The sequence below is a fragment of the Scyliorhinus canicula genome, chromosome 26 (assembly GCF_902713615.1).
Source record: "Scyliorhinus canicula chromosome 26, sScyCan1.1, whole genome shotgun sequence".
Lineage (NCBI taxonomy): Eukaryota > Metazoa > Chordata > Chondrichthyes > Carcharhiniformes > Scyliorhinidae > Scyliorhinus > Scyliorhinus canicula.
In genome coordinates this window covers 9,819,607-9,847,251 of record NC_052171.1, presented here as the reverse complement: position 1 = coordinate 9,847,251, position 27,645 = coordinate 9,819,607, and the positions used below count along the sequence as shown (strand labels likewise).

The 27,645-nt window shown below is 52.3% G+C and overlaps 2 protein-coding genes across 3 annotated transcripts in view; both read right to left on the bottom strand.

Annotated features, from left to right (window-relative positions):
* Nucleotides 1-4,444, bottom strand: part of LOC119957411 (inositol polyphosphate-5-phosphatase A-like) — a 35,214-nt gene extending 30,770 nt beyond the window's left edge. For both annotated transcript variants that reach the window (XM_038785461.1, XM_038785462.1), the window contains exon 1: nt 4,170-4,444. In XM_038785461.1, coding sequence (XP_038641389.1) covers nt 4,170-4,217 — 48 coding nt within the window. In that variant the 5' untranslated portion in view covers nt 4,218-4,444. The remainder of the gene's footprint in view (nt 1-4,169) is intronic.
* Nucleotides 4,445-13,911: 9,467 nt separating this feature from the next.
* The window catches only part of LOC119957551 (calsenilin-like), a 62,018-nt gene continuing 48,284 nt past the window's right edge, over nt 13,912-27,645 (bottom strand). The window contains exons 4-9 of the mRNA XM_038785699.1: nt 25,475-25,544; nt 23,609-23,679; nt 21,972-22,079; nt 18,578-18,682; nt 17,795-17,857; nt 13,912-14,766 (exon numbers count right to left, since the gene is read on the bottom strand). Of these exons, the coding sequence (XP_038641627.1) occupies nt 14,719-14,766; nt 17,795-17,857; nt 18,578-18,682; nt 21,972-22,079; nt 23,609-23,679; nt 25,475-25,544 (465 nt within the window). The 3' untranslated portion in view covers nt 13,912-14,718. The remainder of the gene's footprint in view (nt 14,767-17,794; nt 17,858-18,577; nt 18,683-21,971; nt 22,080-23,608; nt 23,680-25,474; nt 25,545-27,645) is intronic.

Below are 27,645 nucleotides of genomic sequence, written 5' to 3'. Positions count from 1 at the left end.
CCGGTATAACGGCACTGAGTCAGGTGACCAAAGGCACCGCCAAAGGGGGTAGTTGTTAAGGAATGGCTTAAAGGAGTGTGGTAGCGAGGGCGAGACATCCTGAGGCGCTACATCAATGCACATCTTCCTTTGCCAATCCAGGTGGTAAAACAAAATAGGATGTTCTCCCACAGGGAATTAGGCCCAAGTATTAAGGATTAGGGTGAAATTAAGATTTATACAGTGCCTCTTATACTGAAAAAATCTAACTGGTTTACAAAGATAAAGGCCCAAAATGGGATCGACCTCTGTTCCCTATCTACCAGCCCCAGCCCTCCCCTCGGCAACAGTCTGCGACTAAACCAGTCTCGTCGCCACCTTGGGGGTCACATCTGACTCTGCTTCGAACTTCAGACGGGTTGGAGAGCGAGCACTGACAACAGTCGCCAAGTGAGCTCACGCGTCACCCGAGCTCCCCCCCCCCCCCCCTCCCCTCGCCGCCCTGTGCTCGCTGACCTACATTGACTCCCAGGCCAAATTCTCACCCTTCCGTGGTCTCACCTCTCCGGATCTCCTCCTCCCCAATGACACTCCGAGATCACTGAGCTCCTCTCTAATTCCGGCTTCTTCAGGCCATACGACCCATAAGACATAGGAGCAGAATTAGGCCGTTCGGCCCATCGAGTCTGCTCCGCCATTCAATCATGGCTGATCTGTTTCTCATCCCCATTCTCCTGCCTTCTCCCCATAACCCCTGACCCCCTTATCAATCCAGAACCTATCTATCTCTGTCTTAAAGACACTCAGTGACTTGGCCTCCGCAGCCTTCTGCGGCAAAGAGTTCCACAGATTCACCACCCTCTGGCTGAAGAAATTCTTCCTCATCTCCGTTTTAAAGGATCGTCCCTTCAGTCTGAGATGGTGTCCTCTGGTTCTAGTTTTTCCTACAAGTGGAAACATCCTCTCCACGCCCACTCCATCCAGGCCTCGCAGTATCCTGTAAGTTTCAATAAGGCCCGTCTAAACTCCAACGAGTACAGACCCAGAGTCTTCAACCGTTCCTCATACGACAAGCTCTTCATTCCAGGGATCGTTCTTGTGAACCTCCTCTGGACCCTTGCCAAGGCCAGCACATCCTTCCTTAGATACAGGGCTCACAATACTCCAAATGGGGTCTGACCAGAGCCTTATACAGCCTCAGAAGTACATCCCTGCTCTTGTATTTTAGCCCTCACGACATGAATGCTAAAAACAGCCCCCGCCACCATTTAAATCGCCCCGCCATTGGTGGCTGTGCCTTCAGCTGCCTTGAGGCCTCAAGCTCCTGAATTCCCTCCCTCAACCTCCCCGCCCTCTTGACCTCTCTTTCACCCTTTCAGGCGCTCATTAAAACCTGCACCTTTGACGGAGATTTTGGTCACCTGACCTGACATCTCTTGACGTGGGTCGGGGCCACATTTTGTTCTGTGCCGTGACTGCCGATGGAGTCATTTTCAACGAAGCTAGGAATCAACTTACAAACAAGGCCAGCTTCAGATTTGCATGTTTCCTGAGCATTCCTCTATTCAGTAACTAAGGGAGCAAAGCAGATGTGGCCGAGCCCATGCATGCCCTTATCATATTACCCAAACACACAGGAAGGTGACAATCTATATATGTGCACCATCGCTATTGTCAGTCCTGCAATGGTTCCTTCCTCATTCTCTAACTTCCTATCAATACTTTACCTGCCTTTTAGCGAATTTACATGCACGAACCTTTTCTATTCAAAATCAGAAGCAAATGACTAACTGAGGCTGAGGTCCGAGGCCTAAAGTTTTTCAGATTCAAAACATTACCACCACACGAATTTACGTGCGTTTGAAACGCTGATCTGTGCCGTAAGCCCCTCGCAATTCTTCCCTTCTGACAAACTGACATTTATCTCGCTTCTATATTCGTGAACTTCTTTTTGTAACCAATTACTTCACACCCAGGCGCTCCTGCTCACTGGCCTCTCTGCTAAAGGAAGTAGGCCCAGACCTATCCCCTCCCTCCAGGCCTCTCTATTAAACCTGTCTTCTGATCCAAGGAGGACAAGTCCCCCCAGCCAGTCCAATCTTCCCTCTGAGCTGCGTTTTTTTGTTTCCCGATCCCTGGGTGGCAATTGAATCATAGAATTGTAAAATTTACAGTGCAGAAGGAGGCCATTTGGCCCATCGAGTCTGCACCGGCCCTTGGAAAGAGCACCCCACTTAAGCCCACGCCTCCACTCTATCTCCGTAACCCCACCTAACCATTTTTTTTGGACACTAAGGGCAATTTACCATGGCCAATGATTAAATTAACAGAATAAATTAATAATGAGTTAACATCCCGGGAAATCCCCTCTTGGCTCATGGCGGCGTAAGATCTTACTTCAAAATCGCCGCCCTTGTCGCTCGCTGCCGTCGTCGAGGCTTCTGGGCCTGGACTTGGGTAAGAGGTTGGACGGAGGGATGCCTCGAGGGCCCCCCTCAGTCCACTAACGGTCAATGGAACCAACTTTGAGAACCATTGCTCTACAATGTGGGTGGGGGGGGGGGGGGTTGGTGAGGGATGTGGAAAGGGAGGGGCGAAGGGACAAGAAGGTATCGTTGGGTACCTCACCCACGAGAGGGCGAAGGCATTGACGCACAGGATGATGGCGTGAGCACCCTGATCAAATCCTCTATCGTAGGTGGCACGCATCTTACTCTGAGTCGGTGGGGGAGGGAGTGAGCGTCGTAGGTGGACCGGGGGGGGGGGGGGGGGGGGGGGGGGGGGGGTGGGGGGGTTGTGCTGGGAAAGCGGGGTCAAGGCGGCAACAGCGAGAATCTACGATGAGGCGCTGGGACTAATTTCTTTTTTTAAAAAAAGACAGCGACGCCTCACGCAGTCGAATAGTTCGCCGGCAACCTGCGCTGTGGAGAACGGCCATGAGGGCGGGCAGCGGGGGCGGTTTGGGCCTCGGGAATGTGCCTCAGTGACCCCCCCACCCCATCAAAAGCCCTCGATGTTCAGGAGTGTGGGTGAGTAAATTCGGGGCGGGCTTCGAGAGCAGAACCGGGCCTGATTGTGAAATATCTGAGCTCAGTCCGGCCTGCTTTCGCTCAGAGAGCGAGGGACCAGGAAGAGAGGAGGGTAAACCGAACATGAACGAACTCGGACACCGAGACTGGGCCTTGCATTTGTGGAGTCCCCACCCCCCCCCCCCCACCCCACCCACCCCCAACCCACCCACCCCACCCACCCCCCCACCCCCCCCCCCCCACCCCACCCCCCCCCCCCCCCACCCCCCTCACCCTCCCTACCCCAGGGCTTCCCAGAACATCATTAACAACCAATCAAAGGCTTTCGAAGCGACTCCTCTCCAGAAGCCTTGGATCGATCGCGCCCAGTGCTCCGACACCCTGCGTTGCTGCGTGATCAACTCCAGTCCCACAGGTCCCAGAGACACAACGCAAGTGAAACCCAATAATTCTTCGACAAAATTCCTAAAGTCTTTGACCCCTGGCTGCCGGCAATTACCGTCACCGTCAGCCAGGAAGACACTCAAACGTCTGCAGCGGGGCTCGAACCGGGCAACCTGCGGGGAGCGTCCGTGGGTGGGCAGCCCTCCAGCGCCGGCTCCAACTCTCCCCAGCACCCCCCCCCCCCCCGCCCATAACCCCGCCAGTCCTGCCTGTCCAGTGACCTCCGCTGGGGAAAGCGGCGGTCGGCGTGGCGATGCCCCTGCAGTCGAATAGCGCCACTCATCCCTCCCTTGCCCGCGCAGCATAGCCGTGCCCCCTTTCAGGAGATGAGGGGGAGAGAGAGAGAGAGAGAGAGGGGTGGAATAATCACCCCGCCTGAGGGCAGAGCGAGGGCAATTAACCCCCCCCCCCCCCCCCATCCACCCCCTCCCTCTCCATCTTCACCCCACAGAGACGTGGCCACAGCTGAGGGTTCACCCTGGGAGCGCGGGGGGGGGGGGGGGGGGGAGGGAAAGATGTGGTAGGTGACAGATAACTGGTGCAGAGCCTGGCTGTGTGAGGTAGGTGTTCAGAGAGGAGAGACGATGGGTTAAATCCCAAACGCAAGGGTAAGTCGCCCGCCCCCCCCACCAACACTCACACACACACACACACAAACATTCCCAGCGTGTTGCCACAGGAGCTCAATCCTCTGGCTCAAATTAACCAGTAACTCACATCATCAAACAGGGAGCCAACGTTGGCTGTGAGCAGCAGGACATCCATTTGCAAAAAGACTTTGAGCTGTTGAGGATTGAAGCTGACCACAGAGGTCCCCAGCCTTCACACACAGCTTCCCTCCCCCGCCTCTCGTCTCTCTCTCTCATGGATCGTCGGAACTCCCTCAGGAATGCAAACTCCCGGACTGTGAAGCAACTGGAATTTCTCTCTCTCTCTCTTTCTTTCGCTCTCTCTCTCTCTCTCTCTCTTGATGTTTTCCGCCCTATCGGTCGCAACCTGCCCCCCCCCGCCCCCCCCCCCCCCCCCCACCGCTCCGCCCTCTTTCTCTCTGCCACTGTTTAAAACTCTCGCCGACTTCCTGTGCTACCCTGCCTCGGGCCTGTCGAGGGAACAGCACCGAGACCCCCTCCTCTTTCCCTCGGGCCGCCTTTCTCAAAAGGGAATCGAGCAGCTGTCAAACACTGGCTGTCTAAAACCCATGAGGGGTGGCGGGGGTATCTCGAGAAAGATCTGCTTTGCACCGGGTCGGGACGGGGGGGGGGGGAAAAAACGTCAATAGATATTTGCAAGGCGTAACTGTAAGGTGAAGCCACCACAGTCGATTAGCACTCCCCTCCACCCCCTCGACAAGTCTCACGATTAATTTATTTCAGTCAGGGTGGCAGAGGGGGCGAAAATGGCAGTATAAAAATAGGGAAGTCTTGATAAAATGATACAAGTCGGACAACACCTGGAATACCGTGTTGCCCTTATCTGAGGAAGGATAGGAGGCAGTGCGGAGAAGGTTCATTCGGTTGATCCCGGGTAGGGAGGGATTTTATGAGGAGAGGTTGAGTAGGCCGGGGCCTGTTCTCTTTGGAGTTTAGACGAATGAGAGGCGACCTTATTGAGACATTGAGGATTCTCAGGGGGTTTGACAGGGTCGATGCTGAGAGGTTGTTTCCCCGTGTGGGAGAGTCTAGGACCAGAGGGGAGAATCTCAGAGTGAGGGGGGGCGTCCATTGGAGACAGAGATGAGGAGGAATTTCTTCTCTCAGAGGGGAGTGAATAGATAGATAGAGAAATACAGCACAGAACAGGCCCTTCGGCCCACGATGTTGTGCCGAACTTTTGTCCGAGGTTAATCATAGGAGTTTGGACGCTAAGGGCAATTTAGCACGGCCAATCCACCCAACCTGCACATCTTTGGACTGTGGGAGGAAACCGGAGCACCCGGAGGAATCTGTGGAATTCTTTACCGCAGAGAGCTGTAGGTGCTGGGCCGTTATGGTCAAGGCCGAGACAGATCTTTAATCGGTAAGGGAATCGAGGAGTTAGGATGGGAAAGTGGACTTGAGGATAATCACGTCACGTTCGCCATGATCGCATTGAATGGCGGAGCAGACTCGATGGGCCGAATGGCCGACCTCTGCTCCTAAGTCTTATGGTCTAATATTGACCGGAACACTTGACCGTGGGGTGGGGGGGGGGGGGGGGGGGGAGAGATGTGGTGAGACCACATCTGGAGTGTTGTGTCTAGTTTTGGTCTACTTATTTGAGGAAGGATGTTGTGGGATTGGCGGCAGTTCAGAGGAGGGTCACCAGATTGATTCCGGGGATGAACGGATTGACGTACGAGGGGAGATTAAACAGTTTGGGTTTATATTGGCTGGAGTTTAGAAGGATGAGAGAGGATTTGATCGAGGTGTATAAAATGTTGAAAGGGATTGATAAAGTAAATATTGTTATGGGCCAGTGTTTAGAGAACCCCAAAGTGTATCATGGAGTTCACCTGACCCACAACTTTTACTAGATTGTGGTATGGGGAGCACACGGCCCACTCTACAGGTGTGGTACTGCAGAAATGGAAAAGTATTTTTTAAAGCAAAACAATGTTTATTCTATGAACTCAAGTTAACCTTTTTAAAACATACAGTGAACATCTCAACAACCATCAATCCAAATACAGCCCCCGAAGAATACAACACTAAGTAATCCTTTAAGCTTTCCTTTTAACATCCATGCGACTTAAAAACAAAACCTTCAACAGAAGCACATCAGGTTCAAGTCACGACTGAAAACATTTATAATTCTGAATTCACCAAATGATCGAGAGATAGTCTTTTGATGGCAGAGAGAACAGCAGTACACCTGCTCTGTCTGGCTTCAGCTCCAACACTGAAAACAAAACTAAAACACACCCTGCAGCAAACAGCCTAAAACGAAAGTAAAAAAGCTGACAGACAGCCCAGCTCCACCCACTCCCTGACATCACTGCAGTAGTAAACACCCATTTCTTAAAGGTACTCTCACTACAGATATTTATATACACGCCCATTTATAAACACCCATTTCTTAAAGGTACTCTCACATGACAACGTAGACCAAATGTTCCCCTTGTGGGGGCAATCTGGATCGAGAGATCACAGATATAGGTTGAGAGGCGGTAGATTGGGAACTGAGATGAGGAGGAACTACTTCTCGGAGAGGATGGTGAATTTGTGGAACTCGCTGCCCCACAGTGCGGTGGAGTCCCAATCATTAAATGGTTTCAGGAAGGAGATGGGTATATTTCTGATTTTAAAACGGGTTAAAGGGATATGGGGAAGAGGCAGGGAGGTGGATTTGAGGCCAGGAAGAGATCAGCCCTGATCTGATTGAATGGCGGAGCAGGCTCGAGGGGCTGAATGGCCGACTTCTGCTCCGATATCCCATGATCCTATCCCTCTGCCCCGTTTCGAAATCATGTCCTGAGTTCTTTAAAGTTCATCCGAGACAAGGCCTTGGGATAACATCAGATTAAAGGTGGGTCAGGCGTGACTTAAAGCGACACAGGGAGGGCGGGAAGGTGTAGGGATGGGATTCGTGCGCTTGGGCAAGTGAAGAAATGGCTGAGAAGGGTGGAACGATTAAAAATGGAGGGGTGCTCGAGAGGCCGGATTGATGGGATTCCGATTGGCCCACAAACACTTTTCTGGCCCCCCTCCAGTGTCGGGAAAGATCCACATCCGACTTGAGACAGGAATTAGTCGCGGAGTTTCTTTTCGAGCACCCAATTTATCTTTTACAATTAAGGGGCAACTTAGCGTGGCCAATCCCGCCCGTCTTTTGGGTTGTGTGGGGGTGAGACCCACGCAGGCACGGGGAGAATGCGCAAACTCCACGTGGACAGTGACCCGAGATCGAACCCGGGACCTCGGCGGCGTGAGTGCTAACCACTGCGTCACCGTGCTGCCCAGGAGTGGCGGGGTTTTACCGCACAGAAAGAAGCCCTTCGGCCCATCTCAAAGACGGAACGGAGGCAGGCTGGGGATATGCGGGGGACGTCGATGACTCTCGTGGAGACGCAACACAGGATTCGGGGGAGGGGAGGATTACGGAGAGGCGGACGGAATTTTGACCGTCAGCCGGTCAAACAAGGAGAAAATATTGTTATATCTGGTCCTGCGGAATGTGATAGGATTGGTGCGGTGTGAACAGGGAAGGGCATTTTTATTTGTATTTAACGCAACACAGCCCACAGGAATGTTACCCAGCAGATGTCCCACTCAATGCAATATTAGCGCAAAACGTTGGTCGGTGAGGTAGCTTTCGAGGAGCTACCTGGACCTTTGAGGAGCTTGTGGTGAGAGGCAGAGAGGTGTGGAGGGAGGGGGCCCAGCCACGGTCGCCAATGGCGGAGGGATTAAAATCGGTGGATATGCCCGAGAGCTGGAATTGGAGGAGCGCTGCAGGAACTTGAGGAGATCCGGAGAGATGACATCCTGGAGGGATTTGAAAATCGAGTCACCGGGAACCAGTGTCGTTGAGCGAGGAAAATCTTAGAGGCCCAGGCTACAGACAGACGGCGGTAACGTTGTTTCAGAAACGTGCATTCTGTTCACCGGAGATCTTGGGCGGGAATTTCCGACCCCCCCCCCCCCCCCGCTGGGTCGGAGAATCGTCGGGGGGGGGGAGGGGGGGGGGGGCGGGGCGGCGTGAATCCCGGCCACGCCGGCTGCCGTATTCTCCGGCGTCGGGGTGTTGGCGGGGGCGGGAATCGCGGCGCCGGCAGTCGGCAGCCGCTGGCAATTCTCCGGCCCACGATGGGCCGAGTGGCCACCCGTTTTGTGCCGGTCCCACTGGAGGAAATTAGACCAGGTACTTACGGACTGCCTCCGGTGTCCTCGAGGTGGGGGGGGGGGGGGGGGAGCGGGGAGATCTCACCCCGGTGGCTGCCCCCGCAGTGGCCTGGCCTGCAATCGGGGCCCACCGATCCGCGGGCAGGCCTGTGCCGTGGGGGCACTCTTTCCCTCCGCACCGGCCGCTGCCAACCTCCGCCATGGCTGGTGCGGAGAAGAACCCCCCCTGCCCATGTGCCGGGATGATGCCAGCACATACTGGCGCTCCCACGCGTGCGCCAACTTGCGCCGGCAGCCACCAGGCCCGTTGGCGCCGGTTGGCACAGCCCCAACTCTGCCGACGCCGGCCTAGCCCCTGAAGGTGTGGAGGATTCCGCACCTTCCGGGCGGCCTGATGCTGGAGTGGTTCACGCCACCCCTCCGCCCCGGGACCCCCCACCCCGTCGGGTAGGGGAGAATCCCGCCCATGCCTTTTGTTCATTGGAGATCTTAAATTGTGGGGAGATTGTCGCCACAGTCCCAGAGGAATAGAGGCTGCTCTCCACATCGAGAACTGAGTGGAGGTGATTTAACACGAGGGTATCGACACCTCAGGCGAGGAGGGCGAGTTTGAGAAGGCGGCGCCTTCATGAATGACCGAAGGATGGGGTCGGTTTAGCTCAGTCGGCTGGACGGCTGGTTGGGTGATGCAGAGCGAGGCCCAGCAGCGCGGGTTCAATTCCCGTCCCGGCTGTGGTTAGTCATGAAGGCCCCGGCTTTCTCAACCTCGCTCCTTGCCTGAGGTCTGGTGACCCTCATGTCAAATCACCAAAAATGGTCAAACAGTTTATGGCCCTTGGGGACCACGTTCATTAATTTTAAATAAAATATGTTCATGATCTGATGGGACCTTCAGTCTGTATTGGAGACCATAAGCTAATAGCTAATGGACACAGAGGACAGGACGTGACCAATAAGCAGGCAGGACACTCAGGGGTGGGATCTGACTGTAAAAGACACGAGGTATTCACTCCGCCTCCTTCCACTGATGTACATCTAGAGAGTCAGACAAGGGTGTTGTTACAATCTCACACCTCCAGCACGTGGCTAAGAGCTAATCTGGTTCAGTCAGAGAGAGTAACCACACTTAAGTTAGCAGAGAGTTGAACCTTCAGAGAACTGTGCTAACTGTGCTATTAGTTCAATAAACCTGATCGAACTAACTTCAAGGTCTGGAGTATCTTTCTGATCTAAGCTGCATCCAGTTGCAGCCAGTGTTAGACCAGTGTACCTATCACGACAGGTATCAGTGCTGGAGGCAGAACACTTCCTGTCTCAGATATCCCGAGCCCAATTTTAACTAACTCAAAATCCATTCACTTACACAGACTCAATAATTCCTCCATTTGCACCCTCACACTCCCAGGACAGCTGCAGCCAAAGGAATAGCATCTCACTGTAATGAAGCCTCTCTTGTACCGATTCGAGTCTTTGTGTGCAATTGTTAGCGCCACACCCATCAAACACTCCCAGGACAGGTACAGCATGGGGTTAGATACAGAGTAAAGCTCCCTCTACACTGTCCCCATCAAACACTCCCAGGACAGGTACAGCACAGGGTTAGATACAGAGTAAAGCTCCCTCTACACTGTCCCCATCAAACACTCTCAGGACAGGTACAGCACAGGGTTAGATACAGAGTAAAGCTCCCTCTATACTGTCCCCATCAAACACTCCCAGGACAGGTACAGCACGGGGTTAGATACAGAGTAAAGCTCCCTCTACACTGTCCCCATCAAACACTCCCAGGACAGGTACAGCATGGGGTTAGATACAGAGTAAAGCTCCCTCTACACTGTCCCCATCAAACACTCTCAGGACAGGTACAGCACAGGGTTAGATACAGAGTAAAGCTCCCTCTATACTGTCCCCATCAAACACTCCCAGGACAGGTACAGCACGGGGTTAGATACAGAGTAAAGCTCCCTCTACACTGTCCCCATCAAACACTCCCAGGACAGGTACAGCATGGGGTTAGATACAGAGTAAAGCTCCATCTACACTGTCTCCATCAAACATTCCCAGTACAGGTACAGCACGGGGTTCGATACAGAGTAAAGCTCGCTCTACACTGTCCCCATTAAACACTCCCAGGACAGGTACAGCACAGGGTTAGATACAGAGTAAAGCTCCCTCTACACTGTCCCCATCAAACACTCCCAGGACAGGTACAGCACGGGGTTAGATACAGAGTAAAGCTCCCTCTACACTGTCCCCATCAAACACTCTCACAACAGGTACAGCACAGGGTTAGATACAGAGTAAAGCTCCCTCTACTCTGTCCCCATCAAACACTCCCAGGACAGGTACAGCACGGGGTTAGATACAGAGTAAAGCTCCCTCTACACTGTCCCCATCAAACACTCCCAGGACAGGTACAGCATGGGGTTAGATACAGAGTAAAGCTCCATCTGCACTGTCTCCATCAAACATTCCCAGGACAGGTACAGCACGGGGTTAGATACAGAGTAAAGCTCCTTCTACACTGTCCCCATCAAACACTCCCAGGACAGGTACAGCACGGGGTTAGATACAGAGTAATGCTCCCTCTACACTGAATATGAATGAGGATCAGGAGTGGGCCATTCGGCCCTTCGAGCCTGTCCCGACACTCAATAAAATCATGGCTGATCAGATTGGTACCTCAACACCCCCCCCCCCCCCCCCCCCCCATCCCTGATAACCTTTGACCCCCTTGTTAGTCAAGAATCTATCTCCCTCTGAAAGAAGGTCCTCCTTATCTCCACCATGGGAGGGCCCTCATTTGAAAACTGCGCCCCCCCCTCGTTCTACATTCCCTCGCGAAGGGGAAACATTCCCTCACCTCTCACTCTTTGAAACTCCTGCGAGAATAGGCCCGACCTACTCAATCTTTCCACACACGATAACTTCCCAGATCGCAGGTGAGCAAATCTTCTCGGAATTACTTCTCATGTGTTTACCGTCCCCCCCCCCCCCTTCCTTTAGTAAAGAGGCCTAAACTGTTGGCAGGCCTGAAGGGGAGGTCTGAAAATCAACCTGTCGAATGATAGCGAAATATCCCAACTTTTATTTCCCATTCCTCTTGCAGCAAACAACCATTTTCCATTTACCTGTAGGCCGCAGAGCCTGCTGGTACTCTCACATCCTATTTTCCCTCGTTCCCATCAGATACATCCCTCGGAGTGCATGTGCGTAGATCCCTGGAGGTAGCAAGACAGGTAGATAAGGTGGTTCAGGGGGCTGATGGGATACTTGCCTTTATTAGCCGAGGTATAGAATATAAGAGCAGGGAGGTTATGATGGAGCTGTATAAAACGCTGGTTAGGCCACAGCTAGAGTACAGAGTGCAGTTCTCGTCGCCACTCTATAGGAAGGATGTTATTGCCCTGGAGAGGGAGCAGAGGAGATTCACCAGGATGTTGCCTGGGCTGAAGCGTTTCAGCTATGAAGAGAGGCTGGTTAGGCCGGGGTTGTTTTCCTTGGAGCTGAGAAGGCTGAGGGGGGGACCTGATTGAGGCGGACAACATTATGAGGAACACAGATAGGGTGGATAGGGAGGATTTTTTCTTCTTAGTAGAGGGTCAATAACCAGGGGGCACAGATTTAAGGTAAGGGGTGGGGGGGGGGGGGGGGGATTTAGAGGGGATTTGAGGAAAAGGGTTTCACCCAGAGGATGATGGGAATCTGGAACTCACTGCCTGAAAGGGTGGTCGAGGCAGGAACTCTCACAGCTATTAACAAGTGTTTAGATGAGCTCTTGGAAACACCACAGCGAACAAGGCCTCGGGCCTAGTGCTGCGGAATGGGATTAGAATAGTGCTTGATGGCCGGCACTGACTCGATGGGCTGAAGAGCCTCTCTCTGTGCTGTAAAATGACCCTATTGGATGTAGAAACAGGCCTAAATGAATGATTGGGAAGAAGGTACTGAAGGCACTGTTGCTGCGTTTACAGGTGGTACAAAGATCTGTTGAAGGGCAGGTAGTAGTGAGGAAGCAAGGGGGGGCTGCATAAGGACTTGGACAGGCTAGGAGAGTGGGCAAAGAAGTGGCAGATGGAATACAATGTGGAAAAGTGTGAGGTTATGCACTTTGGTGGGAGGAATTTGGGCATAGACTATTTTCTAAATGGGAAAAGGCTTCGGAAGTCCGAAGCACAAAGGGACTTGGGAGTCCTGGTTTGCGATTCTCTGAAGGTTAATGTGCAGGTTCAGTCGGCAGTTAGGAAGGCAAATGCAATGTTCGCATTCATGAGCTAGAATACAAGAGTATCGATGTACTTCTGAGGCTGTATAAGGCTCTGGTCAGACCCCATTTGGAGTATTGTGAGCAGTTTTGGGCCCCGTATCTAAGGACGGACGTGCTGGGTCTTGGAAAGGGATCCAGAGGAGGTTCACAAGAACGATCCCTGGAATGAAGAGCTTGTCGTATGAGGAGTGTTTGAGGACTCTGGGTCTGTACTCGTTGGAGTTTAGAAGGATGAGGGGGATCTTATTGAAACTTAAAGGATACTGCGAGGCCTGGATAGAGTTGATGTGGAGAGGATGTTTCCACTTGTAGTAAAAACTAGAACCAGAGGCACCATCTCAGACTGAAGGGACGATCCTTTAAAACTGAGATGAGGAGGAATTTCTTCAGCCAGAGGCTGGTGAATCTGTGGAACTCTTTGCCGCAGAAGGCTGCGGAGGCCAAATCACTGAGTGTCTTTAAGACAGAGATAGAGAGGGGCAGCACGGTGGCACAGTGGGTTAGCCCTGTTGCCTCACGGCGCCGAGGTCCCAGGTTCGATCCCGGCTCTGGGTCACTGTCTGTGTGGAGTTTGCACATTCTTCCCGTGTCTGCGTGGGTTTCACCCCCACAACCCAAAGGATGTAGGTGGATTGGCCACACTAAATTGCCCCTTAATTGAAAAAAATGAATTGGGCACTCTAAACTTATTTTTTAAAAAAGACAGAGATAGATAGGTTCTTGATTAATAAGGGGGTCAGGGGTTATGGGGAGAAGGCAGGAGAATGGGGATGAGAAAAATATCAGCCATGATTGAATGGCGGAGCAGACTCGATGGGCCGAATGGCCTAATTCTGCTCCTGTGTATTATGGTCTTAAATGTAAAGGCTTACTTCACCATACCCAGGACCTCTAACAGAGTAGGCCTGGCCATGCCTGTTGCTTTACAGCGAATTAACATCAAATGTTATGTTTTTTATTTGGAAATGCCAGAATGTTTATCAGCGTCTTGGGACTACTTCGAGAACAGTTAGTGTTCCTTTTCAGGGAAATATGATCGTGCATTATATTTGAAGTGGCTCTGGGCAGCAACTGTCTAATGTAACATTCGTTCCATTCGCACAGTCAGCGCTGACGGTAAATACAACAAAATGTGACAAGCGATCGGGTTGAAATATCGCTCGTCTATCCACGTCCCCCTAAATCTGACAGAATGTGAGCTCTCCCCTGAACTTGAGAATCCTATCGGGACTCGATTTGAACCAGAGTGCAGGAAGCCTCTGCAGTAGGCCTCAGCCGGGCCCGATGGACTCGGCCACTTGATCCACAGTGCGGGTGTTCAATAATCAGCTCAATAACCATTCAAGACAGACGATGGCACGTGAACATAGGCTGTACTGTAAACTTGTGAAGGCCGAGACGGCTTTAATCAGTGTTTAATGTTGAAACAACGCTGACGCTTTTATTTCTTTTCTCTGTCTGACGCAAGATTTTCTGCCCCTCGTCCAGAAGCTTGGCTGGAAGTGGCGTTGGATAGCACGGCAATTGGAGGCTAGTATGGGAGAGCAGGAGTCTCAAGTGGGCCGGAGATTTCTTGCATTTCAGGGTCCTGTGGTTCCAAGTTTGGAGCGGCTTCCAGCGAGTGCGGGTTTCGTTTCTTTAAAAAGATGGGGGGGGGGCATTTCACAGTTCAGTCAAACGTGGGCACAGCGCAGGAGAGCGGGGCAGCGTGTTGGCAAGGACAGCAATGGGGGGGGGGGAGATTGGGGAGGGGGTGGGTTTTGAGGCAGTCCAAAATCCTCACCTCCCGTCTCGCTGAACCCCTCTCTCCCCCCCCCCCCCCTCCCCCACCCCCACGTTGGAAGGTCGGGCAGCCCTGTGGTCAGAGACCCACTCTGCGCCCGGGGTCACCGCGGGCAAAGGTTTGCGAAACGGTCGTGCTTTCCGTCGGAAGAAAAAAAACATATCTCATGCCAGCCAGGAGCTGTGCTCATCCGATTCCGACTTTGGCAGGCAAGACGTTGAGGAGTGTCGAGTTTTTCCCCGTCGCTTATATTGCTCCCATCGAAAAACGAGACAGTCTCCTCAATTAAGTGTGCGCTCGTGAATGGACGGGATCTCGACGAGGAGAGCGAAATGGTGGGTGTAGGAGCCTGGCACTGGGCCTCTCTCTCTCTCTTTCCTCGGGGTGTGACGAAGTCTAGATGACGTTCTCAAAGAGTTGCATCGACTGCATAATCGTTTCATCCTGCGAGTGAGGCACAGAGAGAGCGAGACAAGAGTTAGTCAGCACTATCGAAGCCCCGCGGGATTTAACAAGGGGTCAGATAAAGGCACAGTAACACCGATGAAAGAGTCCGATGGTAATACCTGGAACACCTCAGCAGTCCCGGCAACACCCGCGGAGAGAGAGAGTAAACAGAGTTCACGTTTCCGGAATGCACGACTCCTTTCCAGAGTTAAGGAGAGCGGGAAATGTGATGGATTTTGGCACGGTGTTGCACAGCGGGGGGGGGGGGGGGGGGGGGGGGGAGCAGAATCGAAGGTCGTGGGAGAGGTGGGGGTTGGGGAGAGATTTGCCAAAGCTGTCATGGCCGCGAGTCAGGGAGGGGGGGGTGTTGAATGGAGGTATTTCAGATCTATTGTGTTATACGTACTTGGCACAGTAAGGGTTCAAATCCTGGGTTAATGTGCGTTTGACTGCTGTGGTCATGTTTTAAAAAGAACTCCTAGTTTCAAAGGTTGGGACACGGGGTGCGATTAAAGCATCGTAAAAGCTTGGGCGAATGGAATTTTGTTTTGATTAAGGGGATTCCCTGTGGAGTCAATCAGATTTGAGCTTGGAAGAATGATGTCGATGCTGGGTGGAGCTAAGGCATCTCGCATTTTTGTAGAAAGAAGTTCCGAGCTGAGTACCGCTGTGTCGAGAAGTTAAGTAGCTAGCTCTCCCTGCAGTTCAATCAAAAGAGATTGACAGTCTTTAAAGCTGTGCAGACTTGTCTAAGGACAAGGGGGAGCCGAAACAGGCTGAGAAACAGCTTCTGAAGACATACAGCCAGAATTTCTGCATGGGTCTGGCAGGGGTCAGATCCTATCTTTAAAGCAGGGTCGAAATCTCTTTCTCAAAGAACAGTCTTTATTTTCCGGCGGGCCAAAGTTGTGTAAGTGGGAATAAAGATAGCAGTTAAGGATGATTGTACTACTGTATTGATCAGCAATGTTTTCTTGTTATTTTCTTATGTGATATTAAAGATATTTTAATAATGTGTTGGTAATATAGTTTGTTTTAATATACCATTGGCAGGATTCTCCGTTTCTGAGACTAAGTGTTGACGCCGGGACAGGATTCGAGGAGTTCCACGACAGCAAAACTGGCGCCGAACCTGGACCGATTCAGCGAATGTGGAGGGGCTAGAACCGGCACCACGTGGAACACAATCGATTCCAACGGGAAACGGTGCGGGATTCGCCGGGTCTGTGATTGACACTCGGGAGGCTGACAAGCTGCAGTTGCACATACACATTACACTCCCCACACACACTCATCCCAGCCAACAAGGTGGAACTGGTTGTGCTGGAGCACCCCCATACAGCTGATGGGTCGACTGGGGTCAGAGGGCACCTGGGGGTGGGGGGGGGGGAGGACTCCCATTCGACCTGTGGCCCATGGTTCACAGTGGGCAGTCAGCGGCGTTCGAGACAGTGGAGGCGGAGAATCGCGGAGGCTCCAGAGAATATGGGGTCAGGCCCATAGTGATATGCTAATAATGGGTGGCACGGTAGCACAATGGTTAGCACTGTCACTTCACAGCGCCAGTGCCCTGGGTTCGATTCCGGCCTTGGGTCACTGTCTGTGCGGAGTCTGCAGGTTCTCCCCTGTGTCTGCGTGGGTTTCCTCCGGGTGCTGCGGTTTCCTCCCACAAGTCCCGAAAGACGTGCTGTTGGGTGAATTGGACATTCTGAATTCTCCCTCTGTGTACCCGAACAGGCGCCGGAATGTGTTGACTAGGGGCTTTTCACAGTAACTTCATTGCAGTGTTAATGTCAGCCTACTTGTGACACTAATAAAGATTATTAATTAATTCAATATGCCAATGCCGTTTACTGTACTTGCTGAGTGGAACGCACAGGCGCCGCTGTCGAGGCGACGGAGAATTGCGATTTGGCTCGAATAATCAAAATGGAGGACGGGGTTCATGGAGTTAAATTGTTCAACTCACTGCTCAATCCGGACGGCTATGAGGTGCCTAATCGGGTGAATCGGAAGATTGGACGGAACGGGGGTGGTGGAGGGAAATCTCCAGCTCTATTCCCGGGAATCTCTGATCTCTGGAACCTCCTCCCAGAATTCCTGCAATTTAACCCTTTCACCTTCTGGGAGCTGGGCTATCGAGTGCCCTCCCTGCTCCTCAATATAGACCCTCATGGACGGCATCGAGGTCTCCGGATATACGGAGCCAGTGGGAGACACGGTTCCTCCATTTTGAGGCGAATTGCCAATGCCGGGGTGGGGGGGGGGGGGTGGTTTACGATGGCAAAACCGGCGCTGAACCCTCACCGATCCTGCGAGCTGGGAGGGGCCAGCAGCTGTGCCGGGCAAACTCCCACGGAATAATCGAATGGTCGCGCATGCGCACGGCGACGGCCTGGGCCTGACAACATGGCGGCAGCTGTGCGCGGACCTGCCAACCCTCTACCAGTCGCCCCCCCCCCCCCCCTCCAGCCCTCGCAGAAGCCCCCCCCCACCCCGGCGAGCAGCATAGCTCCCGCCCGGCTGTGGCGGGCCCCGGACACGGTCCGCCTCCGCCACACCGGGTTCCGCCACCGCTGAGACACCGCGTCAACCGCGCGGTCGGGAACTCGGGGGAGCAGCGGAGGAGGGCCTTCAGCTGTCCCGCCAACACCACTCCAACGGCCGCACGCCGCCCGACGAGGCCATTTCGGGGGATAGAAAACTGACATCAAACCGGCGGCGCCCCCGATTTGGGCGTCAGGAGGGATTCTCTGCCCGATCCGCGATTACAGAATCGGCGTCGGGGGACGGACAATCCCGCCCGTTGTTATGTCAAAACATGTTAGAAACGTCGAGAGGTATTGTCGTTTGGAAGGTTAAGAGTCTAATTGGAAGCCTCCCTCAGAAAAGGTGCCACGAGCAGCATGGGCTAAACGGGCTCCTTCTGTGTCGCCTGGGACGGAGTCCTTTAATTTCACTCAAGGATGAACAAGGATGCCTCCTTCGAACGGGTGTACGCTCCGCCGTTCCGAGCGCCACTCACCTTCTGGCAGGTCTGAATGAATTCATCAATCGTCACCACTCCGTCTTGGTTTCTGTCCATCTTCTGAGGTGGGGTGGGGTGGGGGGGGGGGGGTTGGGGAGAGCGGGGCGGAAGAGGAAGGCAACAATTAGTTTCCAGCGGTGTAGCATATTGGCCGCTTGTGGCACACACACACACACAAACACACACACACACACATGTACCAGCAGAGGGAGTCTGCTCGGAAGGCACAACGAAAGATCCATGTTTCCCAGTTCGTGCAGGTGTCTGGCTGACCCCCGACCTTGACCAGACCGAGCATCCTCGTGCCTGTCCTTGACCACCTTTCGCATTGCCGCCTCTGGAGTCACAACGCTGGGAGTTCAACTCCCACTCCAGGACTTGAGCGCAAATCGGGTCAAGGCTGACACTCTGGCGCAGTGCTGAGAGGGAGTGGTGCAGAGTTGGAGGTGCCAGCTTTGAGAGGAGGCTTTGAAACAGAGGGCTTGAGTTTGTTTGAAGGTGGAATGAAAATATCGCATGGCATTCTTTCAGAGGAGAGCTGGGTGGGCAGGGTTGGGGCTGGGGTTAACCCCAGGGTTGTGGCCGATCTTTGTCCTTCAATAAACGTCACAAACAAGAGCAGGTGATCTTGCGGTTATTGACCGGGTGGGGGGGGGGGGGGGGGGTTGAGGTGCGCAAATTGGCATAAAAGCAGTTGGATGTCGAAGAATCCCATTGGCCGCATCGAGGCGGACGTGACGGGCGCTAGAGCAATGCAAAGTCCCCCATCTCCGCCCGTACCTGGAAGAACCTTTCCATGTGTTCGATCGGCGCGTCTTGGTGGAGGATGGGGTACGTGTACCTGCCCATCATATCGTAGATCGATTGAATGATAGCCAACATTTCCTGGGGGAAAGAGTCATAGATTCTTACAACACGGAAGGAGTCCCTTCGGCCCATCGTGTTTGTGTGGGCCATCAAGCACCGATCTATTCTAATCCCATTCCCCAGCACTAGGCCCGAGGCCTTGTTCGCTGTGGTGTTTAAAATGCTCATCTAAACACTTCTTAATAGTTGTGAGAGTTCCCGCCTCTACCACCTTGTCAGGCAGTGAGTTCCAGATTCCCATCATCCTCTGGGTGAAATCTTTTTCCTCAAATCCCCTCTAAATCTCCCCCCCCTTACCTTAAATCTGTGCCCCCTGGTTATTGACCCTCCACTAAGGGGAAAGGTTCCTCCCTATCCACCCTATCTGTGTCCCTCATAATGTTGTCCACCTCAATCAGGTCCCCCTCTTGTGTTGTTCCTCGTGACTTAATAAAGCTCGTAGTCTCAAATGTGGAGAAGATGCTTTATTGTGAATTCGTTCTCTCTTGAGAGCGTTACCTACGGCTACCTCAAGTGCTACTAGCTGGTGTGTCTGTCCTGCTACCAGTTCTGCCTTCTGTGAAGTGTGTCCTCACTTCCTGTCCTGGTCTATTTATATGGCTCTCCCGTGCTCCCTCTAGTGTTTGCTCAGTTGTATTGCATCTAGTTAACTTGTGATCACCACACCCCTCAGCCTTCTCTGCTCCAAGGAAAACAACCCCAGCCTAACCAGCCTCTCTTCATAGCTGAAACGCTCCAGCCCAGGGCAACATCCTGGTGAATCTCCTCTGCTCCCTCTCCAGGGCAATCACATCCTTCCTATAGAGTGGCAACCAGAACTGCACACAGTACTCTAGCTGTGGCCTAACCAGCGTTTTATACAGCTCCATCATAACCTCCCTGCTCTTATATTCTATACCTCGGCTAATAAAGGCAAGTATCCCATCAGCCTCCTTAACCACCTTATCTACCTGCCCTGCTGCCTCCAGGGATCTGTGGGCATGTACCCCAAGGACCCTCTGCCCCTCTGTATGTCCCACTGTTCATTGTGTATTCCCGTGTCTTGTTATCCCCAACATTGACATAAGAAGCCATTTGAATTCTGCAGCTTATAATTGCACATGCATTGATTAAACGTTATTACATATTTAGGGGTCAGCTAGAAACAGACGACTGATCGAATAGTTCACCTCGGCAAGGTACAAACATAATTAATCCGGTAGTTATGTCAAGGCTGGAATAGGTCGGAATACGGGCTTGAGCTGGCTTTAGATCAGGCATTGTTAAACTCGGGGGCGCGCGACCCGCGGGCGGGTGTCGGGAGGGTCGTGGAGCTGTCCTTCGCGGCGCTCCCGATCGCGCAAATCTGCGCGCAACAGCCTAATAACGCCGGCTGCAAGCGGCCTTCAAAATGGCCGCAAACATGTAAAAAAAATGCGGCCGCACTGCGCATGCGCGCCAATGATCGGGCACGCATGCGCAGCGGCCGCAACTTTTTGTTTTACAAGTTCGGGGCGGTTTTATTCATTTATTTTATTCATTTTAATTTATTTTTTTTAAGTTTGGGGCGGGCGGGTTTTGATCAAATTTGATAGGAAAAAAGTGCCGAACTTTGGACAGATGGAGACTCCAGACTTTCCGACACCGGAAGGCTTCACCTTCATCCAACAGGTTCCATTGGAGGAGCGTGTACGAGGGCCAAAGGGACCCAAAACCATTTCCTCCATTTTTGTCAGCAGCAAACAAGGTAAGAGAAAATGGTGGGTCGCGAAGGTCGGCCGGCGTGGGTCGCAAAGGTCGGCCGGCGTGTGTCGGGAAGGTCGGCTGGTGTGGGTCACAAAGGTCGGCTGGTGTGGGTCACGAAGGTCGGCCGGGGTGGGTCGAGAAGGTCGGCCGGGGTGGGTCGAGAAGGTCGGCTGGGGTGGGTCGCGAAGGTCGGCCGGTGTGGGTGGCGAAGGTCGGCCGGCGTGGGTCGAGAAGGTCGGCCGGTGTGGGTCCCGAAGGTCGGCCGGCGTGGGTCACGAAGGTCGGCCGGGGTGGGTCGCGAAGGTCGGCCGGCGTGGGTCGAGAAGGTCGGCCGGGGTGGGTGGCGAAGGTCGGCCGGGGTGGGTGGCGAAGGTCGGCCTGCGTGGGTGGCGAAGGTCGGCCGGGGTGGGTGGCGAAGGTCCGCCGGGGTGGGTCCCGAAGGTCGGCCGGTTGGTAAAAATGGGTCCCCGGAAGAAAAGTTTGAAGGACGCTGCTTTGTGAGCAAATGTTCAAGAGCCAATTTAGATACCACAGGAAACGTAGCCCATTGGAGACTTTGAGGTGCGTAGATCGTCACAGTCCAATTGAACAGAAATAGCCAACAATGAAACTACATAGACATGGCCTGAGGTGTGGTATTAACAATTTAAGGGAAGTTAAAGATTTGAACGACAATCTTTTAAGAATAAAATGCCAATTAAGGGGCAAATTTTAGTGCGGCCAATCCACCTACCCTGTACATCTTTGGCTTTTGGGGGGGGGTGAGACCCACACAGACACGTGGCAGAATGTGTCAAGCCTGACCTCCCTAAACGTTCGCCATAAGATAACCCGCCCATTCCAAGAATTAGTCTGATAATCCTTCTCTGAACTCCTGCCAACATATTTGCATCTTTCCGCAGATAAGGAGGCCGATACTGTGGTGAATGAGATTCACACGGCATTATAGTTACCAATGTCACTCTGTTCCAAGTAGATACATGTATCAATATTGTAAGTGCAATTGCACTACCTGACCACCAGGGGAGTAGCGCTGGGAGTACTCGAGAGTTTGTACTGGGCTCCTCCCTTGGCTCCGCCCAGAACCCCTCCCCCTGGAGCTGCTGTATAAAGATCCGTGCCACAGAGTCAGCCAGCCAGTTCACCGAAAGTTCAACGGCTAACAGGCTGGCTCTGTTGTAAGTATATTAAAGCCGCTATTCTGATCCTACAAGCACGTGTCCGTAGAATTATTGGTTCCAACAGATACTGTACACAATATTCCAAATATGGCCTCACCAACGCCCTGAAGCATAACCTCCCTACTTTAGGAATCAATTCCCCTCACAATAAACGATAAAATTGCATTCGCTTTCCTAATGAGTTGCTGTGTGCCTGCGAACTAACCTTTTGTGATGCACACGGCCACCTAGATCCCTCTACACCACTGAGCTAAATTGATTTGCTTGGGTTAATCCGAAGTCAGGTAATTGAATAATTAAGGATGACGGCAAATTAAACTAGCTTTCTTTTTCCAAAGAACAGCAGGATGTCCCCGGGATAAATTGCAGCTCTGACATTTCATGAGGTGCGCGTTTCGTACCTCCTTGGTGATGTAGCCATCCTTGTTGATGTCATACAGGTTGAAAGCCCAGCTGAGTTTCTCGTGCACGGTCCCACGCAATAACACGGAGAGGCCAATCACAAAATCCTGAGGGACAGAAGGGAACAGAGGAACGGCTAATTCAATAAAATGGCTGCCCGTTAGATTCCCCCGCCATGTTTCCACGGTCTAAGAGCCAATCTCGGAGACACCCATCGTTTTGCAGTCTCTCTCCCCGCCGTGGATAGAAGCCTAGCAACGTATCATAGAATTTATAGTGCAGAAGGAGGCCATTCGGCCCATCGAGTCTGCACCAGCCCTTGGAAAGAGCACCCTACCTGAGCCCGCGCCTCCACCCTATCCCCGTAACCCCTCCCAACCTTTTTGGATTCGCCATTTGGCAGGGCGGTCAGATCGGGAGAGAGATTCTTAATGGTTGGAAATCTCTCCCACTCCTATCCATCTCCCTGGACTGTGGAAGTAGTTGAGTCGGAAACATTCGGGACCTTCAAGCAGCTATTGGCTAGGTACATGGATTAGGGTAGAATAATGGAGTGTAGATTAATTTGTTCTTAAGGGCAGCACGGTAGCATTGTGGGTAGCACAATTGCTTCACAGCTCCAGGGTCCCAGGTTTATTCCCGGCTTGGGTCACTGTCTGTGCGGAGTCTGCACATCTTCCCCCGTGTGTGCGTGGGTTTCCTCCGGGTGCTCCGGTTTCCTCCCACAGTCCAAAGATGTGCAGGTGAGGTGGATTGGCCATGATAAATTGCCCATAGTGTCCAAAATTGCCCTTAGTGTTGGGTGGGGTTACTGAGTTACGGGGGATAGGGTGGAGGTGTTGACCTTGGGTAGGGTGCTCTTTCCAAGAGTCGGTGCAGACTCGATGGGCCGAATGGCCTCATTCTGCACTGTAAATTCTATGATAATCTATGATTAATCTAGGACAAAGGTTCGGCACAACATCGTGGGCCGAAGGGCCTGTTCTGTGCTGTATTTTTCTATGTTCCATGTTCTACGTATGAGTGCAACACACGTGTAAAAGGTCGTACACTGCGAACTGGACTCGCTGAGCGGAATGGATCACCCCACTGCCAGCCATGTTTGACTGGAGGTTTTCCACATTAATCCAGCCCTCTGGAGACCCGAGTTCGAATCCCCGCCGTGGCAGATGGTGAACTTTGAGTTAAATTATAAAAAAAATCGGGAATTAAAAGTCTGATGACGACCATTGTCGACTGTGGTAAAAACCCACCCGGTTCGCGAAGGGCCTTGAGCGAAGGAAGTCGGCCATCTTTACCTGGTCTACTCTACACGTAACCGCAGACCCACCAGCAGATGAAAATATGAAAGTTGAATGATAGTCGCTTATTGTCACAAGTAGGCTTCAAATGAAGTTACTGTGAAAAGCCCCTAGTCGCCACATTCCGGCGCCTGTTCGGGCTGGTGGTTGACTCCTAAAATGCTACTCAGTTCGAGGGCAATTGGGGACGGGCAAGAAATTACCTGACCTGCGATGGACCCCATCCCAAGAGCGAAAGAACGAATAAAGAAAAAAAAAAAGAAGAGGTTCTTGCGAAGCGGCAGAGCAGGAGCGATGGGTTCAAGGCAACATCCCAAAGTTCATCGGTGACTCACCTCGAATCGGATGGCCCCACGGCGGTCCATGTCGAAGGCATTAAACAGGAAATGTGCGTAGGTCGAGGCATCTGGAAGACAAGGACAAAAGGTTTACTTCCAGTTCAAGGCCTGGGCTTCCGTCGGCACTTGTAAGAATGAACTCGAAACGAGGCACGTTCTATTCCAACGTCTGCAACTTTGTACAAATTTGATGCAGGCCGCGCTGATGACGTCGAATTGTCTTCCGCTGCCTATTAACTGTATTTATTTCAGGAGACAATGGTGGATTTTTCCAATTAATTTATAGGATGCGAGCGTCACTGACTAGGCCCAGAATTCCTAATTGCCCCCTGAGCAGAGAGGGGTGAGCCGCCATTTTCAACCGCTGCAGTCAGGTGCAGTAGGTACTCCCACAGTGCTGTTAGGGAGGGATTTCCAGGATTTTGCCCCAGCGACAGTGAAGGAACGGCCGATATATTTCCAAGTCGGGGCGGTGAGTGACTTGGAGGGGAACCTCCAGGTGGTGGGGTTCCCAGGTATCTGCTGCCCTTGTCCTTCTAGATGGTAGAGGCCGTGGGTTTGGACGGTGCTGCCTAAGGAGCCTTGGTGAGTTGCTGCAGTGCATCTTGTAGATGGTACACACGGCTGCCACTGAAAATGAAATGAAAATGAAAATCACTTATTGTCACGAGTAGGCTTCAAATGAAGTTACTGTGAAAAGCCCCTAGTCGCCACATTCCAGCGCCTGTTCGGGGAGGCTGTGACTGTGCGGCGGTGGTGGAGGGAGTGAATGTTTATGGATGGAGTGCCGATCAAGCGGGGCTGCTTTGTCCTGGATGGTGTTGAGCTTCTTGAGTGTTGTTGGGAGCCGCACTCATCCAGGTAAGTGGAGAGTATTCCCTCACACTCCTGACTTGTGCCTTGTAGATGGTGGACAGGCTTTGGGGGGAGTCAGGAGGTGAGTTACTCTCCGCAGGATTCCCAGCCTCTGACCTGCCCTGGTAGCCACAGTATTTATATGGCTGGGTCCAGTTCAGTTTCTGATCAATGGTAACCCCCAGGATGTTGATGGAGATTCAGTGATGGTAATGCCATTGAATGTCAAGGGGCGATGGTTAGATCCTCTCTTGTTGGAGATGATCAATGCCCTGGCACTGTGTGGTGCGAATGTAACTTGTCAGCCCCAAGCCTGGATATTGTCCAGGTCTTGCTGCATTTGGACATGGACTGCTTCATTATCTGAGGAGTCGCGAATGGTGCTGAACATTGTGCAGCCATCAGCGAACATCCCCACTTCTGACCTTGTGATGGAGGGAAGGTCATTGATGAAGCAGCTGAAGAGGATTGAGCCGAGGACCCTACCCTGAGGAACTCCCGCAGTGATGTCCTGGAGCTGAGATGATTGACCTCCAACCACCACAACCATCTTCCTTTGTGCCGGGAATGACTCCAGCCAGCGGAGAGATTCCCCGATTCCCATTGACCAGTTTAGCCCGGGCTCCTTGATGCCGCACTCAGTCAAATGCGGCCTCTATGCCAAAGGGCAGTCACTCTCACATCACCTCTGGCATTGGAACCAAGGTTGTCATGAGGTCAGATGGCTGTGAACCCAAACTGAACATCAGTAAACATCTGGAAAATCCCGGTGGGGTTAATGGAGCCAGAATTCCAGGACAAATGTCGTCCACTTAGATTTTGCGCTTTGTTGCTGTTTTAATGTTATGTATGTAATGACTTTCCAATTCCTTATCAAATGATTAACCATGGCTTATATAAAGTTATATTTTTCACTTGATGAACTGTGCCAGTTATTGGTGGAGAACATTTTGATGTCCTGAAAGGTGTTAAGGAAATATGCGTTGCTGGGTGAGTTAAATTCCTTACCTCCCTGCGGGAAGAACTGGGAATAAATTGCTTTGAAAGTATCTTCGTCCACCATCCCGCTGGGGCACTCCTGTGAACAGACAAGGCCCCTGGTTACATCCTGCCTTTCGCATCCCTGAGTTTCACAATCCCCGTCTCCCGAGATCGCGGAGAGAGAGAGAGAGAGGGAGCGCGCAAAAGGTGAGGCGGGAAAGCCAACTGGCAAATCGTCCGGCCCCCGTAATTTGGGACACCCCCTCATTCCGACTAACTCGGCCTTGAGCATGTCCAGTGACTTACGGACCCCACCCTGCTCTTTGGGGAGTGAATTTCACAGACTAATGGTCAGCTGAGAGATGAAACCGCCCCCCGCCATCTCTATCTTCGATGGCAGACCCCTCATTCTGAAATAGCGCCCGCTCGTTCTAGAACATTCTAGAAGTAGGAATAAATGGGTCTTTTTCTGATTGGCCGGCAGTGACTAGTGGGCTACCTCAGGGATCGGTGCTAGGCCCCCAACTGTTCACATTGTACATTAATGATTTGGACGAGGCGACTATATGTATTATCTCCAAATTTGCAGATGATACAAAGTTGGGTGGGGGGGTGAGCTGTGAGGAGGATGCAGAGATGCTTCAGCGGGATTTGGACAGGCTGGGTGGGTGGGTACATGAATGGCAGATTCAGTATGACATGGAGAAATGTGAGAGCGTCCACTGTGGTAGAAAAACTAGGAAGGCAGATTATTATTTGAATGGGCGTAAATTGAGAGGCGGATACTCAGCGAGACCGTGGTGTCCTCGTGCATCAGTCGCTGACAAGAAGCGCGCAGGTACAGCAGGCAGTAAAGAGGGCAAATGGCATGTTGGCCTTCATAGCGAGAGGATTTGAGTAGAGGAATACAGATGTTTTACTGCAGTTGTATCAGGCATTGGTGAGGCCACACCTGGAGTATTGTGAGCACTTTTGGGGTCCTTATCTGAGGAAGGATGTTCTTGCGATGGAGGGAGGGCAGCGAAGGTTTACCAGACTGATTCCTGAGATGGCGGGACTGTCATATGAGGAGAGACTAAGTCGGTGAGGATTATATTCATTGGAGTTTAGAAGAGTGAGAGGGGATCTCGTAGAAACTTGCAAAATTCTGACAGGTTCAGATTCAGAAAGAATGTTCCCGATGGTGGGGGGAATCCAGAACGAGGGGGTCAGAGTTTGAGGATAAGGGGTAAACCTTTTAGGATTGGGGTGAGGAGAAATTCCTTCACCCAGAGAGTGGCGAATCTGTGGAATTCACTCCCACAGAAAGTAGGTGAGGCCAAAACAGGGATCAGTGTTTGGGCCTCTGTTGTTTGTGGTGTACATAAACGATTTGGAGGAAAATGTAGCCGCTCTGATCAGTAAGTTTGTGAATGACACCAAGGTTGGTGGAGTGGCAGATAGTGTTGAGGATTGTCAGAGGATACAGCAGGACATAGATAGGCTGGAGACTTGGGCAGAGAAATGGCAAATGGAGTTTAATCCAGACAAATGTGAGGTAATGCATTTTGGTAGGTCTAACGTAGAGGGGAAATATACCGTAAATGGCAAAAATCTCAGGAATATGGAGAGTCAGAGAGATCTGGGCGTGCAGGTCCACAGATCTTTGAAGGTGGCAGCACAAGTGGACAAGTTAGTCAAGAAAGCAGACGGAATGCTTGCCTTCATTGGATGGGGCATCGAGTATAAAAACTGGCAAGTCATGCTGCAGTTGGATAGAACCTTGGGAAGGCCGCACTTGGGAATATTGTGCACAATTCTGGTTGCCACACTACCAGAAGGATGTGGAGGCTTTGGAGAGGGTGCAGAGGAGGTTTACCAGGGTGTTGCCTGGTCTGGAGGGTGTTAGCTATGTGGAGAGGCTGAATAGACTCGGACTGTTTTCAGTAGAAAGACGGAGGTTGAGGGGCGACCTGATAGAGGCCTACAAGGTTATGAGGGGCATGGATAGAGTGGATGGGCAGGCACTCTTTCCCAGGGTGGAGGGGTCAGTCACCAGGGGGCATAGGTTTAAGGTCCGTGGGGCAAAGTTTAGAGGAGATGTACGAGGCAGGTTTTTTTAAGCAGAGGGTGGCGAGTGCCTGGAACGTGTTGCCAGGGGAGGTTGTGGAAGCAGATACATTAACGGCGTTCAAAAGGCATCTTGACAAACACATGGA